This window comes from Melozone crissalis, unplaced genomic scaffold (assembly GCF_028551555.1).
Source record: "Melozone crissalis strain CALT ecotype California unplaced genomic scaffold, PUWL_Pcris_2 ptg000007l_1, whole genome shotgun sequence".
In the NCBI taxonomy this organism is placed as follows: domain Eukaryota; kingdom Metazoa; phylum Chordata; class Aves; order Passeriformes; family Passerellidae; genus Melozone; species Melozone crissalis.
This window is the reverse complement of record NW_026535785.1, coordinates 13693584-13712303: the sequence shown is the minus strand read 5'-3', so window position 1 is coordinate 13712303 and position 18720 is coordinate 13693584. Positions and strand designations below refer to the sequence as shown.

Here is an 18720-nt window from a genome sequence, read left to right as displayed (position 1 = left end):
TAAGCTTCACATTTGCTGTTAATAGGAAAAGACTAAAACTAATTTTTTAATTTCTAAGATAGAAATTGGAGGGTATAATGAGGACACATGAAGCTATTTTTTTCCAGTTTTCTGATCATATGATTTCTCCTACACAGCTCAAATGAGAAAGACAAAAAAATTGAGTAAGTGTATTTTTAAAAGAAATTTTAAATGAACACGTAAAATTCAGTCAGAGAAATCAGATTCACCAGATTCACTTCTTCCTTTTCTGTTAAATTCTTCTGCATAGCATCACTGCTAACATCACTTAAAACATTTATATAGATATTTTGGATCCTTCAAATAATGATTTGTAGGCTAAAACAGGAAAAATATTTATGTGTTTGAAAATTTTAAACTCTTCAAACATTTGTTTTTCAAGAAGCAGAATGGAGAATGCTTTCCTGCTGGGAAATGTGAAAACAGCATCATTCTCATTTTGAAAAAGATGTAGGGATTTGAGAAAAATGTAAAGCTCCTTGCAGTCACTGTCAAGGGCTCACTTCTTACAAAGTCCACACTCTGCCATACATTGGGGAAGGCACTTCTCTTGCTCAAAAGCCTGTGAGCTGGTCTTTGAGCCCAACCTGTGGGATTAACATGTCTCCATTTTTAAATTATGGCCAGAAACCCAGGCAGCACAAAACCCACCCCCAGCCAGCTGCTGCTTCCAGGCCACAGAACACAGGCAGGGAGCCAGGTGAGAGTCACAAAGCTGGGAAATGAGTAGCCCCTTCCTGGCCAATGCATTTCCTGGGAATGCCAAAGATGAGCATCAGGAGTGGCCTGAAAGAGCTGCCCCAGCACCAGCAGTACCCCAGGTCCTTTCCCTGGGGCTCCCTCTCTCAGTGCACTGCACACAGCAAATAACTCAGGATTTCAGCATGCACTAGGCTCTCAGTGCATGCAAGGGGCACCTGAATCCCTCAACAGCTGAGGAAATTACTGTGCTTTGCACCATTAACTTATGGTGTTCAAAGCCCAGAAGGTGACAATCCACAGCATTGGTTCAGAATCACAGAAAAAAGTAACCACAGCAGTAGAAGTCATGTTTTCAATGCTCACAGCCCCCAGCTGCTTTCAGAAAGAGAAACAACTTAGAAATGATAAGAGGATCTTGCAGAAAATGACATTTATAAAAACTACAGCAGCTGAATCCACTTCCCCCTTTAAACTGCTACACAGGAATGAGGAAAAACTTCTGACATTGACTGAGGGCAGCTGATAATCGATGCTGCCACCTCCCTCTCTAGCCCAGAGAATGACACCATGAAGACCTGGGGGTTGCTGCAGCATGTACTGCTGTGCTCTACTTCAGACCTGCTCCATTTCCTAGAGGAATAAAGCTATAACCTTCCTATTGTACAGAAAAAGATTATGAGAACCATCAAGCCCACAAAGAAACTCTCAGATGAAGGGACTGAAATAATAGTGTTTGCCTCAGGAAACAAATGAAAAACCATACAGAATACTTGGCAAAATTAAAGAAGAATTAGTCATCTCTAAGAATATCACAGCATCTAGAGTTCCTACATTAAACAGTACCAAGGACTTCAAAACATTTCCCAGATTAGACTGTAGTTATTGCAGGTGAATTTAAAGAAGTCTGAGGTGTCCTAACACCTGCCACAATCTGAAACAGCATATAGGATTCTGGATCTGACAGCAATTCTGCTGTTGCTATGGAAACATTCACATTCCTTTAAAACCTTAGGAGGTCTGTATCTCCTTAAGCCACTCATGTGTATTTTGTTGGCCTTTACTTCTGCTCCATCATCTGAAAGAAAAAAATCTGAGATATTCCTAACACTTAACCCCCGCAACCAGCATCACATAAATTAAAACCTATGATGAAAGGTTATCCTTGAAATAATTCTCCTAGCTTGGCCTGGCTTTCCAGGAGCCATCCAGTTGGGCCAAAGACATCAGGAGAAAGATCCTGACAGTCAGGATCTTTCTGGAACAACTCCAAAGCCTGACATGCCATTGCCTGCCTCTCCTCAGTGTAAGTTCTAGAGCCACTAATTGTACAGATGTGTATTTCTGAATTTTATGCACTTCATCCCAAAGCATCACACACCATCATGGAACTGCAGTAACTGTTTCGGTTTGGTTTTATCAAATGCTACAGCAAACAAGCAAGAAAGACAGAACCAGGCCCAATAGGCAAAGTATTTTTTTATAAGACTGTAATCTCATTTGAGCTTCTTCAGATTTGAGATCAGTTTCTTATAAAGAAAAAATAAATTCTGAAAATAAGAATTTGTTACTATACCCTTAACTAAAAAAAGGAAGCCACAAAATCCCACAGCAAAAATGGAAAAAAGACAATGGAGATACAAAGCCTTCTATTTTTTCAATAATACTCCTGCAATTTCTCCGTTTCCCATAAATTCCCCTCCAGTACCATCCCCTTGTTGAAACACATTCTGCCCACTACAAGGGCTCCTTATTATTTCCCTCAAGCTGTAAAGGGATTGGTAAACAGAATCTATTCCAGTCTGTTACCACAAAGTTTATGTTTATCATTTCTCATGAAGAGTAACTGATTTAGTAAAATCTTATCATCTGACCTCACAATGACCAAATTCAGTGAAATGAAACATTTATTTCCAAATAAATATAAGAACTGGCATATTTGAATAGATTTCTACCTGAAGGAAGCATGCAGCACAAGGGAAAAGCTGCAGAATGAAGACATGAAACTTTTCACTGTTTCAGAACAGAAAAGAGAAAAAGTTTCAAAAGCAAAAAGCTGCATCACCTCCAGATGAGTGCAAGAAAAGAGTATTCCAGATAGAATTCTTTAAAAGGTTAGACCAGAATAAGTCATTATTGCATGCCATTTGATACTGTCATTTTTAATTAAAGTCATTCTAAAAATAGGGAGGGAAAATTGCTTTAACGTTTCTAGGTAAGTCCAAATACTTGTTAACACTTTTTTCCTAGCAGGGAATCTTTTGGATTCTTTGCTGTTTAAAATAATGGGGCAATATTTAATTTTTATGTCAAAAGTCATTATACTTGGATTTTTTTTTCAAATTGAAACAACACAGTGAAATTGCTAAATTGAGCAAGCAAATTAAATATAGGTTAAATATCTGACGTATCTGTGACTAAGTAGTTTATTCAAACTAGTAGTTTATATTGTCAAAAAATGAACTTATGAACAACTATAAAAACTGGCTGTATGCAATGTTAGATCAGAGCAGGTTACAATAACAGACTCTATCTTGAAACTTTCTGAAATTATGGAAACTGACCCACAGCTTCCTCTGGCACTACTGCACCCCTTCCTTTTGGGAACATAACCTGACCAACAGGACCCTCAGACCCCACTGCTCCCAGTGGTTCCAGCTGTTTGTGTGGCGTTCACTTTCTACAGTGAAATTAATTTACAATGTTTGTCTCACATTTACTTGAGGAGCAAAACTCAAATTCCTTTTAATTCTTGTATTATCCAGAGTAAGGAAGTAAGCTGAGGGCTCCAGTGCAGCTGTCCTTTGCAAGGAGCAGCCCAGGCACCCCCTGTTCCACACAGCCTGTTTCTCCTGGAGCAGGAGCACTGCAAGGATCACAAACTGAGCATCCCCTTGCTTTTGCAAAGGCTCTGACCCTTAACTCAAACCCTGCTGTACGCCAGCACCCAGCAATGCTCCAATCCACTGGCTGTGCTCTGTGTGTAGAGGGGATGAATGAATGTAAAAAAATAAATCCAAACCCAAACAAGAACCCAAGAACCGAGAACCAACCAACCAGTGAGCACAGCAAAACAGGGTTTTGAGAACAGAGCTGCTGAGCTCAGAAGGCTGAAAGATATAAATGACCAAATTTAGAGTTATTCTTTCATACTCTGATGTCATGTTCCATCCCAGTCATCCCCCCTGCACTCACTGGGAGCTCTGTGCTTTCCTTTCCTACACAGAGTGATTCTCCTCACTAGTAGGCTACAGCCTGTATTCTGTAAATTTTGATTCTTTAAATGACAAAATCTACACTCTAAACTTGGGCTGCAGACTGTAACAAGTTCAGCTATAAATTCTGAATTTTAGGTCACAGAGGGTACTACTTTTAGCACAAAATTCAACTTAAATTTTTTCAGTGAGGGAATAATCAGTAATTCATAACATGGTTAGCAACATGCATGACACACATTTTAGATTTCTCTGAGTACCCTACAGTGGGTTTTGCTGTCAGCTACAAGCACTTTATATGTCACCTTGGCCTTTAGGTTCACATTGCAAAGTATTAATTTAGTAAAACATTTATTAAGCCATCCAACAGACATCTGGCTAATTTATTGTGTGCCGCAACTTTATTATAAATCAGAGCACTGTAAATACTTAAGCCAGATGATCACATCCTTAAATAAATGAACATATAATAATCTATTCCATGAATTATAACCAAGTCTGTGAAAGCCAATAGTGTCACAAACAAACAACCCTCCAATAATTTAACAGATACCCAGCCCTGAAGACACACAGCCTAAAAAAGTGTTCTATACCACCTGGAAATTTACTTCATTAGTAAGAAACAAAGACAAAGTAGAAATTAGGGGTAAGAAGTGAGGGCTGGTTCAATGATGTATGTGTGTGCATATCTATTTTTACTCTAAAACAACTCCCTAAGTTAAACTAAACAAGCTCATTTGAATTAGATTTGTTTCCAGCTCTTAGCACAAACCTTGTTTTTCATCTCATGCTGGAACAGTTATGGTGCTTAGAATGCAGTGTTTTACAAGAAAGTGACTCTTCAGGAGCCTCCATCATTTCTTTGAGTAGAATTATCCATTATAAAAAATTCCAGGAACCTCTTTTACCAAACCTGTATTTTTTCAGATAGGGAACACACAAGTTCATAAATACAAGTCTCTTGTATTCTATAATTAAAGGTGAGGAGATTTTGTTCCTTTCCTGAAAAATTTCTCTTTTATATAATTATATAAACACAGTACTTTGCTTTGTGTTTGCTATTCCAAATTCACATTACCTGGTCCAGTCCCAGCTTGGTTAGGTAGATGGCACTTCTTTGACATGCTTCATCTTCACAGACTGGTAATAAATGTTCACTTTGTCCATCCCCATCTGTCAAAAAGAAAAAAAAAGCCTGTCAGCTTTGTATCTGCAAAATCAGAAACCCTGTTTATATGAAATAATCAGCTGTGAATAATTTACACATTTTTTAAATGTGAAAAATTGCATGATATAAACTAGAAAATCCTTAACCTAATAATTTATGTCTTTTGTTTGAAGATTGCCTTTGCTAATGTACCTTCATCTTGACCCATAATATTGAGAGAATTTGAAATTTTACTGACATACTGAGAAGTGGAAGTCCTTAGTAATTTAATCCCTGTGTTCAGCTGGGAAAAAAATTACCTTTAATACCAATCCACCATTACAAGTTCACCATAAAAACTTATTTAATTTTCTGAACTAGTTTTAAACTCTTGTACTGTCAGCAAGACTTCAGGAAGAGTCATGAGTTCACAAGTAATATCTTCATCTGTACTTAACACAAAACACAACACTGGGGAGTTGATTAACACAATGGCTAATAAATCCCAGGCTTACAGAATTAGGTAAATTTGAGTAAATTACAGGTTTTCAAAAATGTTCTTTAAGAGCCTTTAATCCATGTATTTCCAAAGCCTTGAGTAGAATAATGACCTTTTAATATTTAAACAAGCAATGACTATTTGCATCTTGAGTTCTGACACACAGAGCATGGAGTGGGGGAAAAAGTGATAATTTACTGTCCATTATCTAGTGCAGGAGAAATCTAAGTGTTGCCATGGTGAGCTTGCAGCCCTGCCTTCCTCCAGGGCCAGGCCAGCAGTGGCAGCTCCCTGGCAGGCACAGAGGGAGAGGAGCAGAGTGCCCAGGGGCAGCAGCAGAACTGCTGCCCTGAGAGCCTGGGCTGCCAGACCCCACCAGAACCACAGCTTGCCATGGTACCCCAGCTCAGGCACACTGCAGGCAATCCCCTTCTCCAGCCCATGGAACCAAAGCTCACAGTGTAACAAAAACAATTCACCTCTTCACCCTGCCCCTTAGCCTGTGCAGCTCTGAGGAGCTGGGTGTTTCATCTGAGATAACCACAGTGTTCACTGTGAGCACTGAAACACAGAGAGGTCCTCAGCTGGCACATTAATTACTTGAATAATTTCCACACTGGATTCTGTATTACACCTATAAAATATTGCAGGTTGCAGCCACAAACATCCTCTCAGTCTGGCTCCCTGACAGCTGCTTGGCTATCCCACAATAAATGAAATTTGTACTGGTCTGATGTTTCAGAAATGCAGCTTAGGTACATCCTACAAAACAGATTTCTGTATGAACCACAAAGGTGCTGAGAACATCAAGGGGCCTCAGGCACATCTACTGCTTGGCTTTGCAGAAATCCAAACCAGTTTATTTAGGCAAGTGGAATTTGTAAAATTGCTTGATGAAATCTCCTGAGCTAATATGCAAAACCCAGATCATTTGCCTGTCACTGAAGCCCTTATTCATGTTCCAGTCCAGAACTGGCCCCAGCCCAGAGGTCCTGTCACACTTCACCGGCACCATGAGAAAGCTCTCTCAGCTGCCAGCCCATAACTGTGCGAGGCTGCACTCCCTCTGGGGCTGTGTGCACATCCATGGCTGTGCAGCTGCAGCTCTGGGTCCCTCCCCTGTTCCATCAGCAAGCTGGGAGATGGAAAGGAAGGTTATAAGGGGAGGAGGAGTGATGAAAATATCAGACTTCCCCAAATATCTCCAAGTGATAAAGCCAAACTTTTAGTGGCTTCCTACATCCCATCTGCCTCATGAATTACTTTACCACACCACCAAAGCCCTCCCAAATGCTCATGGCAGCTCTCTGCTCCAGGATAGAGAATTTAGGATGTGAAGTAGCCTAGGTGATAGAAATCCAAGTAGTTCACACCCAAAGAGATGGGAAAGGGAATCCCCACTCTTGAACAGAGAAATCAACACAGCAACTATTGAATCTGTCTGAAATCAGCACCAGCTTCTGAAGGTTTTCCTTCTGCATCATTCAAGAACAACAATTAAAACATGTTGTCATCTTGAATCTTTGCTTGCATGAACACATTAAAATGCTGTTGGACTACAGTTTTTTCTAAACTTAAATGGAAGAAAGTGTTCAATTTGCAAATTATAAACCATGGGAATATTGAAGGATTTGCTAAAATTTAATTAATGCTGCAGAGATATGTGTTTTCTGAATATAAAATGTAAATTAAGCCCTAACATTTTAAATACATTTCCACAAAAGTTTCAGTCTGAAGTGATTTTAGAAGTTTTTCAATAACACACAAGGACAAAGAGCCACCTTCCTGTGTTTGAGAAAGGGACAAGAACGAGGATGTTCTCATTTTAAATTATGCTATGGAGCAGAGGAGAATATAAAATGTTTGATTCTACTTATACTGCAAACATTCATCTTGTTATACCAATAACTCAGTTTGATAGTGTGGGTAGGAGATGCTCAGAGTAGGGCAGGACATTGATGAAAACACCGTGGGAGCTCTGAGGAATAACCAATGCATAGGACAGGAGGGACAGAACTGGCACACAATTACACACAAAGCCATCAGCTTCCATGTGAAGGTGCTGCAGATAAATTACAAGCTCAAGACTTGATTAAAAGATTTGATTAAAATATCCAGTATGATCAAAGAATGAATAAATACAAATATGCATCAAACACCACGCCTTTGTCCCTGCAAATTGAAAATACTATGATATATATTCCATATTGGTAGGCCAGAGTTTCCTCAATTCCTCTGACCAGAAGATAAATGTCCATTTACATAATTTCTCTAACAGAATCATGTTTTCAGTTGCAATTTCTCTTCAGTATTGTGTAACAGATATTTAAGAATCCAGTAGTCAAAAAAATAAAGTTCAAGATAAAGAGAAAAATCTGTTAAAAAGTTACAGCACAGTTTTGAAATATTTTAAAATATATTTTGTCAAAAAAAATCCTGAAAACAAGATGAGAGGCCATTCTTAAGCTGATACAACTCAAATTATTGTTGCATCCACCTCACAAAAGTTTCCCAGATAAAGGCATTCATGGAGACTGGACTGGTTTGCTTGGATTTTGTTTGTTTGATTTTTATTTTCCTCTTTTACACTCTGCTCAGCTGAATTTAAAGATCACACAGATGAGATATAAAAACATTAATTCGGCACTTAAAGCAGACAGAACAAATGTTAAAAGGTTTCAAGTAAAGCTCCAGCATTGAACATGTAGCTGGAAATAGGACATCAACGAAACAAGAATATCTTCTGAGTTGTAACAAAATAGTTTAAGAAAATCCACAATTAATCAAATGCTGTATTACAGAAAAGTAGCAATCAAAGGAAGAAAAGCCCAACATTCTTCATTTCCATCATAATATTTCATCTTGTTTCCTTTACAGTTTTTATTTCTAAAGCACATCTTAGGATGTACAGATTCATCTTTTATAACCAGAAATAAAATGTTTCCTGCATTTCTGAAGCTTTTTCAAAGACATTGTGAAGCCAACAAATCGATACAGCAGCTTTTCCAAAATATTTCCTTCTTCATCTTTACATGATTCCACCTTGGAAGCACCTGCTGGAATGCAAACTACTGACCTTGAAGACCACAGAAAAAACACCCCCAGCAGTAGCTAATTCAAGAGTTTTAACTAACAACAAATTCACCTTGGATCCAAGAAACACTTCCTATCTTCATGCCTGGTTTCAATCCCAATGTACATAAACATCCTTCAGTTTTAAATTCTGATCTTGAAGTTAAATTTCTCCACAAAGGAAGACAGAAATTCAAAGGAGTATCATTAGCACAACTGATCAGTGCAATTAGGTATGCACAGGTGACAAAACATGCATTGGTGACAACGGCTGCATGATCCCATCACACCTACGCTGGTTTCAAGTATTTATGAAAAATACCTTGCATTACATGTCTTTAATAATCTCCTCCAGCCTAGGTCTACCTAGGAAACCTGTTATGGAGACCCTCTGTAATCTTCACAGAGTTCTGGGGTCTGCCACTCTGTCTTTCTGTCCCTTTCATTTAAAACTGAAATCTCATTCCAAACTGGTGGAAATCTTATTTGCAATTTCAATATCATTTGCAGCAGTAGGTGTGCCCCAACACTCCAGACTCCAAATGTCCTGTGCTAGTAGCACTCAGCTTGGAGCAAGAAACAAAAACTCATCTGTAAATGAGCAAGTTCTCTACACACAATTCTGGCTTGACTGTGATCCAGCATAACCCCATGGTTAATAAAGATCAAGTCTTCTAGGCTTGAAAAGGGCTAGAAAAAGAACAGTCCTACGTACTCATCACCTGCAAACCTGCACTTATGTCTAAATATGTAAAGACAAAATTAGAAGTCTTATTCCATCTAGGAATCATGTGAGAATCATTACTTACAACTGCCTGTTTGCTGTATTTCTAACAAGAGCCTTCTTTCCAACACTTGCCCATGTTTGCCAAGGGCTGGCAGCCCCATCCAAGCACCCAAAACCACTGCCCTGGGAGCACCCCTTGCACAGACAGGCTGTGTGAGAGACTTTGCTGAGCTTTAACACTGATTGTCAATGTTCACACAGATCAAGTATTTTCAATCTGTTCTAAACGTAAATTTGAATGTGAGAGAGCAGAAAAAATGCTGTCAATCAGATTAAACACAACATAATGTTATTGGAATTGTTAGATGCTCCAAAACTAATACCAAGGAACTGCAGTCTGAGAACACATTTTAAACTGAATTCACAAATAGCAAATGGTCAAAGGAGCTCCACACAAGAAACTTCTTCCCAAACTCAGAGCTATCAGAGGTGCTTATAAAACAAACACGCTTGTAACTTCCTTAGCATGAGTAAACCTAGGCAAAAGACAATCAACCTCAATGTTCAAATTCCTTAACAAACATAGAAAAAGGTGTCACAAAAGTGACACCAGGTTCAAGGACTGTTAGATTCATGCTTGTGCAACGTTCTTTCCAACATGGGCTCTGAAAAGAAAATGGCACTTGGGCAATTTCTGTGATGGCAATGGCAAGTTCTGTGATCACTCACTCCAAAACTGTTTCATAATACTGCAAGATAAAGTTGTAGCTATGATGAACAAGACAGCTTTTGGTGGGTGTATGATCTAAACCTTTTTAATTTAAATGCTCTGTACTTTTGCTGCAGTGTAATCTTCTGCTCCTTTAAAAACAAAAATGGAATCAACTTTTTGGGGTTATTCTGAGATCACAGACTGATCATTGTAACTTCTGAAAGTTCTGTTAAATAGAGAAGAAGTTTTCTAGCAAGCTGGGGCCTGGACTTGATGATCTGTAGAGGTCCTTTCTAACCCTATTTGTTGAAATGGAAATATGTTAACTATACAGGCCAAGAAAGTCAGCTTTCATAATTCTGAACATAAAAACAAGAACATTCATGTACCACAAAGTTTTCATTCATACATCTCTCCCCCTTGTCTTTGCCCAGTTCTCAGTATCCTCTCTCATAAGTCTTCAATTTACAGTTCTGAAGAACAATAAGAGGAAAAAGAAGAAAAAAGCCCTGTCAGGGTTGTACTACAGCAATACCCTTCTGGGGCAGGCAAGAAGCCTACAACAAGTACAATTGAGTTGGATATTCAAATAAAATAAAGGTTTGTTTGAAAGCTGATTATCTTAAATTTATCTTCCCAAGTAATTAAATCATTACAATTCTTTTGTCACTCTGTGCCTTTAGGTGCTCAGTGAGATGGTCATGACAGAGGCAGTTATAATAAATTACTAAGATAATTACACATTATTAAAACAATCAATGTCAGCTGCCTTTAGCAAATGTGAATCATAACTTCAAAAAACAGATGCAAAGAGCTTTTACAGATGATTCAAAGTTCTGTGGACATTAAAGAAAGCCTCCTAACCCTCTCCTTCCCACTAAATCAATTCTGATTTTAAGTCCTTCCAAAGAAGGCATATTCACAGCTCCACTGCATAGAAGCACTTAAACACAGCGTGCCAGCAAACTGCACAGTGAGACTTCCAGGCTGCAGCAGAGCCAACAGAGCAGCCTTCTGCCTCAAATGGCAATTCCAGCACTAGCTGTGATCCAAGCAGGGAAAAGGAACTGCAGCAAATACAATGTGAACTGCCCCCACACCACACAAAATCACTGCTGGAACTCCTGGGCTGTTTCTGCTGAAAGCTGCTTGTTTCACCTGTTTCACATTAAAACAAACTCCCAAGCCTGGCTGTACTTTTGGAGCTCTGTGATGTTCCTCATCTTCAACGCTCCCATGGCAACAAAGCTCCAGGTGCTGCCAAAGGAAGGGATGGGTAACACAAAGCAAGGCAAGGCACTGGTGGAACTGCCTTGGGTCAGCTCAGCCTGGGCCCAGAGCTCCTCCTGCACCAACCATCAACAGGGCCAAAGAAAAATTCAATCCTGTGAAATTGTTCAACAAGGAACAGAAAACCAAGTGACACATGCAGCACTACACCAATTTTATTGTTGGAAAGAAAGAAAAGTTCTCCCTAAGTTTCAAGCCCCTTTGACAAAAAACAATATGAAGCATCAGCAGTTCTTTTTCCCAGGAGATTCTAGCATTTTTCAGGACATAAAGACCTTGGCAAAACATGGGAGCCTGATTTTCCCCCCTCAGAAATTGACACTGTTTGGGATCTACATTTAAAACATTGAGGTATCACTGAAGAGCATTGCTGGTTACAAATTAACAAAGAAGACAGACTTAGCTCCTGAAGACACTTTCCCAGACTCAAAACACAAGTGCCAATTATCTTGCTATGTCTCTATACATTGCTGCTTCAGAAGTGCATCTGGTACTAAAAGAATCTCATCCATATCTAAAGTCTCTCAGAAGGCTTCATTTCCATTAACTTTCATACCTTTTCCACCCAAACTAATCCCAGCAAACCCAGCTTTCCTCGTATGCAGAGCATTTCACACACAGAAGTATTGTCATCCTGCATCTTAAGGTTCTTAGAGAATCCTTTCATTGACTACAGGAGCACTAAATATTTTCACAACACAGTGCTCAAAGGAGAATGGTTTTCTTAAGGGGTTATTTACCAAAATGAACCATTAAAATTTCCCTTTGATACATTGCTACTGCATCTGAGGATGCAACATTCCGAGTGAAAAAAGAAATTCAGATGTTAGAATGAAGCTGACAGATAAAATGAAAAGGTACAAAATCAAAATGCAACTGCAGGCAGAAAAGCAGTGCATTTAAAGTATATTCAGCTGCAGGATAATTAAGGTCTACTTTAAAAAAATCTTTCAACAAAATGCATTTGGCACTGTGCAATGAAAGGTTGAAAAACCCCCAAAGGTTAGGCACTATGTTATCCTCTTTAAACATAATTAATTGGCAATAATGAGCTATCATTTCCTACAAGGAAAGTGATAATTACTACCACATGTCATACAAGTAGTTAACATACATCAAATAGTTCAATTACTTGGTAGAGGGGAGAACAGAGAGGGTTCTATTAGGATTATTAGTTGGATAACTGGATTTTAAATATGAGAAAAAATTGAGTTCAGGTCTCTAAAAGACTTTGATGGAACTTTAACAAACCCAACTCATATTTGCTCAAAAAGCAAAGCATAGTTCAAAAAGCGTGCACAGCACAGGTGAATGCAAACTTCTTAGAGAAGAGAAAGGGCAGCAGCTAAGAAATCAAATGGTGACTGAAAAATAAAGGACTGGGTTGGCTAAAAGCTACCTAGAGAAACGAGGAGTTGTGCTGTATTTACTTATGAGGACACCATGATCAAGTTTGATTTCAAAAAGCCATTTTCTCCCTCCTTTAAATACAGGCCAAAACAAAGTTCTTTGCCTTAACTAAGCAAAATCAATGAGTGATTAATCAAACTTTCACAGTCTCAGATTTCAAAGGATGATCTTAAATCTCTGCTATCCAACTGAAGCAATCATAGTTAAATACCAATTACAACACCAGTTTCCTATAGAAATGAATTAATGGCTCGTATAATCAGCACAATATCCTGTGCTAATCATTTCTGACTCACTACTTCAAAACCATGTCATTAATCTTTACATTAATGAGAAAATAGCAGGTTATTGTGTCCAAAATATGGTTCACATTCATCTAATGCTAAAAAAACGGGTCATTTTCAGATTGTCCCATTGAAATCCTTCAATTTCTTTAAAAATACAACATTTTCCGAGTAATTTAAGTGACATTTAATAAAACTTTCTATACACTTGCAAGTATTTATCAGGATTCTAGACAACATCTATGATTTCCTCTAAAGACAGTACAAGCAGATCTTATAAAACTCCTCTGCCAGCTCACAGATAACAACAGTGCAGGATTAATCATTTTTGCTATAGCAACCACTGCACTGCAATTACCATAGTGACATGAGAAGAATAGAAAAAGTAATAATGAAGAGCTCTTACTTGTTTGGAGCAATGTGGCAACTAAATAAGTGCAGAATTCTCGAGCGTCCAACTCTGCTCACCTTAATCAATTGAAATGCCATTTGTAATAGATGTCAAAAAGCATTTCTGATTTATTTTTAAAAGGGCAATACAAATTTGTCAATTGTTCCCTGTCCTTTGATCAGATTGATGTACAAATCACTGCTATCATGTAACAGGGGGAAGTGCTACTTATTATAGAGGTTCCAACTTAGTCATAAAGTGTAAGGTCTGCTCCATTACCATCAGTGTATTGATATACACACACATCCTTCTACGTAATTTTCCATTAAAATATACAGACACACACACATATATATATATATAAATGTACTGGACTTTCAGATGCATACAAACATAGATCTGCATATTTTTTTAATGAAAAAAAAAATTTTTTCAGTACTTCAGGAACACTTGGTACTAAGATTATACCAACATCTGTGACAGCTTCTCATGAGTCACCTAATTGCTGGTTTTTCCAACTCCACGTAGCCAAATAATTTATACTTGATAGCTGTTGTTCAACGTGCTTAGTTTAAGAAAGGAAATTTCACCTCAAATTAGTTGCTTTTGGAAGTTCTCAGTCAGAATAAGCTTTGTATAAGCTCAGTCAGAGCTTATACAAAGCTCCCCTCTTTTTTCAAATGACTGGTAAATACTCATGGCTGGAAAGGGTACTTGAAATAAAATTTTCAGAAGCAGGAAAGAATGTTAGACAAAGTGACCTTTTGAAACAATGCTTGTTTTGTGAAGAGGCAGGTGTGATCAGTAAATCAGAACCTTGCACTGCAGGAGTGCAAGAAGGCACAAGCACAAAGGAGGGTGTGAGAGGGAAGGCAGCAGCCCCAAGCTCAGGTCTGACACTGCTGCAGAGCCCAACAGGCACACAGTTAATTCATGGCAAGTGCCAGAGGAAAAGCACAGAGATACAGAACCCTCTGAGACCTTGAGCAAATGGCAAAGCTGGCACATCAGCTGTGAGGTACAGAAAATGTCAAGGAGGGGAAGAAAAATAGAGGCAGGCAAGCCAGAAGTAAGAATGTCAGAGGCTTGTGCTGTGTTTTGAACATTTCTAGTGCCAGTGGCTGTGTCCCTGTGCCAAGAGCAGGGTGCCTGTGGCACAGCAGAGTGTGAGTGCACAGCACATTCTGCATCATGCCCAGCTTGGCAGAACCTGCCAAAGGTAGAGGCAGCACAATCTTCTAATATAGCTCATTTTCCATTTCACGGTAGTATTTTGATTTGTTGCGCAATCAGTGAGCCCCATTATAGATGGCCACATTATTCCAAACTGCAAATCACCACACCTTAAATTCCTTTGACTCACAATCATTATTCTGTCAGTTTTGAAATGGAAAACTGAAAACAGGAGAGGTTCAAGTCTGACAATCCATTTCTAGTAATCATTGTCTTTAACTCCAGCTCAGCACAAGCAGCTGTAAGCTCAAAGCCAGCACTGTGAAGTACCTAAATGTGAGCAGACATAGCACAGGGGGAAATGCAGGTACTGTGCCAGAGCAGCAAACCCACCATGGGAGATGCTGCCCCTTGGTTGGGCTGGTGCAGAACAAATCAATCTGATGATAATTAGCAGTGAGGGCATTGAACAAGGGTGCTGGAGCTCCAGCCCAGCAGTCCCTGGGCCACTGCCCCTCCCGCCAAGCTCAGCTGTACCAAACCACTGCCCTGCCACAGCACTGTGCTCTCCATTTAGCCACACAGTCAAAATTTTAACTTTAACACTGGAACAGTTCCACTTCTCTTTGTGAAGATATCCAGGGTTTATTACAATTCCATTAATTACTATGAATTTCTAAGATTATGATTTATCATTTGGGCTCATTAGAGATAAAATTATCCTACATTAAGATAGCTCTTCACATTGCCATTGTTAAAAACTTATTAAAAATTTCTATTTAGCATCTATTAAGACACATTATTCAGAACATCAGCTTGGAAAATTATTACAAAAGACCCAGCACACTCAATTTTTTTTTAACTGCAAAAACTGTATTATTCTATTCTTTCCTTCATATATTACATAGGTAAGTATTCAAACTTGAAGATAAATAGTAAAATATTTTATTAAAACTTTGCCAAAGATTTTAGAAAATGGGGCAAACATTTCACAGAAGAGCCTGGGGCACAGTTCAGGTTCTACCTGAGTTCATCTCCTGTAGATCTGATCTAAGGACCACTGCCCATCCAGCAGAGGTGCCTTGCATTCACAGGTCAGCCTCCAAACACTTGTAAGTGGCAGCACAGAGCAAGTGAGTCACACTCTAAAGAGTTTAAAAATTGTCATTTTCTTTAAAATAAGTTTTTGAAGGAAATGTTGTCAAACAATAGCACCGTTTCAACATTTGAAGACAGGGTCAGTCTCATTGTAACAAGTGTGTTGTATAAATACAGTAAATTATTTTTTTTAAGATGTTATTTACAGTCAATTATATCAGCAGAGTCAGGCCTGCAACACCTTGCCTCTGGTTGGAAAATTGCTATTTTAGTGCATAGAAAAATATTATTGTCTGCACTACAAAACCAACATGCCCCATTCTCTGTAACATGACAAAACATTGATAAGCCACAATTGACTGGGAAGGTACATTGTAATAGAAAAATATAGGCTTTCACTAACCCTTGCAAAAATAGATTTACATATAAATTAAATTTTTCTTCTGTCCAAAAGCCTTCCAGAATTTTCAATTACAACCATTAAGATTTTACCATGTTCCAGCAATTTTTATTCAAGTAATTTTATTTCATTTAGTCTTTATTAGTTTGTACAAGTGAAGAATTTAGAAACATTTAATCAGATAATGTTTTCTGAACAAGGTTAGAGACAACAAAATTAAAATCATGACAAATAAAATAAGTGTCTGATAAAATTAAGTTTAGTGTAGCATCACACCTCAAAGCAACTAAAATTAGATACATGTGAGGCAGAATGTACTGGGATAACCAAAGCTGAATTTGTAAATAATTATTCCCAGACATTTCAGGATTTACAAACAAATATAACACATTAAAGAGAAAAAGCAGAGAAACATATAAGCCCCATTTGGAGCTAAACACCTTTATTTGTTCTCTGGTGTAAAGCAGCTAACCAAAGCAAGAGAAAGCAACACTCAGGGCAGTGTAAAAGAAGCAAACTCACCAAAATCTGCAAACACAGACTGTCCAACAACTTTGGCACCACTGGGCATTTCCTTACTTTTTCCAACTTTAGAGAAGTTCCCATCCTGGAAAACAGAACAAGGATGATGGAAAGACTAAATTGCAGAGTAAGTGAAAAAACCTGACTTTTGAACCAAAGAAAATACAGATCACTAGGGAAGGGCTTTAGCAGATAAGAAAGAGACATCTCAGCTATGGAAAAAACTGCACTCTTCAAAAATTGGGACTGAGATTTTGCATTTCTAATCCTTCCTGGATTCTTGTGGAAATCCATCCATAGTAATATTCAGATACACTTTCCATAAATTTTGCTGTGCTATGAGGAAGAGATTGGATTACTTCAGCAACATTATCTAAATGATAATTAAATGATTATGAATACAACTGTGCATTTTTGCATATTAGCATGTGATTTTATAGACACATGTAATATATAACAATACACCTGCATAAAAATTAAAAATAGGGTCCTGATTTGCCTTCTAATTAGGAAATAAATTGATTTCTATTAGGTCTGGCTTAGAACTTGCTTTATTTATCCTTTATTAAAATCTATGCCTAGAGAAAACAACAGTTCATTATACCATCAGAAAGACAAAAAGTGCTGAGTCTTTGTTTATCACAGAACTGGATCACAGCTGGCACAAACCCATCTGAAGGTGCTGAGTTTTTGCAGCCACTTAGAGGAGCCAAGGCTCCTTCCCCAGGCACTGCCACCAGCTCAGCACAGGGCTCTGCACACAAAGGCACAGAGCCAAAGGCTTAGGAAGGGAGCAGAGTTAGTTATCCATACCCAACAGGAGCAGAGTTATCCATACCCAACAGGAGCAGAGTTATCCATACCCAACAGGAGCAGAGTTATCCATACCCAACAGGAACAGAGTTATCCATACCCAACAGGAGCAGAGTTATCCATACCCAACAGGAGCAGAGTTATCCATACCCAACAGGAGCAGAGTTATCCATACCCAACAGGAGCAGAGTTATCCATACCCAACAGGAACAGAGTTATCCATACCCAACAGGAGCAGAGTTATCCATACCCAACAGGAGCAGAGTTATCCATACCCAACAGGAACAGAGTTATCCATACCCAACAGGAACAGAGTTATCCATATCCAACAGGACTCACATCATCTTTAGTTACAGACTTCACTGCAACTCTGGACACAGTGCTACTTGTACTGCATGTCTGACTACATTTCTTTACCTTGACACATCATTTATAGTGATGAGAATTTTTCTGATGAGAAAAATTAATATTGATGCATTTCCATGCAGTGAAATAGAAGAGGTCCTTAGGTGGCCCTAAAAGCATATCTTGTGTAAGGCAAATATTTAAAAAGCATTTTATGGTGCATCAATGAAGGGAATGACTTTTTTCTATAAAGAGCAGTTTACCAGCTTTTAATGGATCAGTTAAAGTATTTGTAGTTTCATACACATGTCCAAGCATTTTACATGTATAACCTATTTTCCTGGGTTGATTGATTCCAAAGAACAGAATTCCTTCTTTCTAAAGATAAGCAAATCTATCAGTACAAAATGTATAATGCAGGATTATATTTAGAATACGAGTCCAAAATCTGTAAGAAAATTCAAAGAAATCCCCCTAACAGGACAAACACCTTGTGTACTTACAAACACTCACCAGGCAATGATTTTTAAAGTCTACCTAAAGCTGTAAATCCAGGATTCATGACTCAGTGCTTTCAGTGCTCTTGCTTGGGAGAAGATGGCCAGGTTATCTCACACAAGACTCTGTTCTGCAGTGACTCACTGTGATCTGCTGGATTCATTTTCAGGCAAAAACTCATCCCTTAACTAACAAGAAACACACTGAGCACTTTCTATCATCATTAAAAAGTGAACTGATAGCTCTAGTCCTTTTGGATAACAAGGTACAAAGGATGCCCCTGGCCAGGTTAGACAATATAAAAGCAGAATCTCAATAAATTATTAATCCCTTGATCTATGACTCCTCACCCCTGAATTTCAGTTATGATATTTAGTTAACACAGGACTTGGGATTTCCTCAAA

General features: G+C 38.4%; 1 protein-coding gene across 1 annotated transcript in view; it reads right to left on the bottom strand.

Annotated features, from left to right (window-relative positions):
• The window catches only part of ITFG1 (integrin alpha FG-GAP repeat containing 1), a 70729-nt gene that overhangs the window by 29615 nt on the left and 22394 nt on the right, over nucleotides 1-18720 (bottom strand). Inside the window, exons 8-9 of the mRNA XM_054296110.1 lie at nucleotides 16661-16745; nucleotides 5014-5108 (exon numbers count right to left, since the gene is read on the bottom strand). Coding sequence (XP_054152085.1) covers nucleotides 5014-5108; nucleotides 16661-16745 — 180 coding nt within the window. The remainder of the gene's footprint in view (nucleotides 1-5013; nucleotides 5109-16660; nucleotides 16746-18720) is intronic.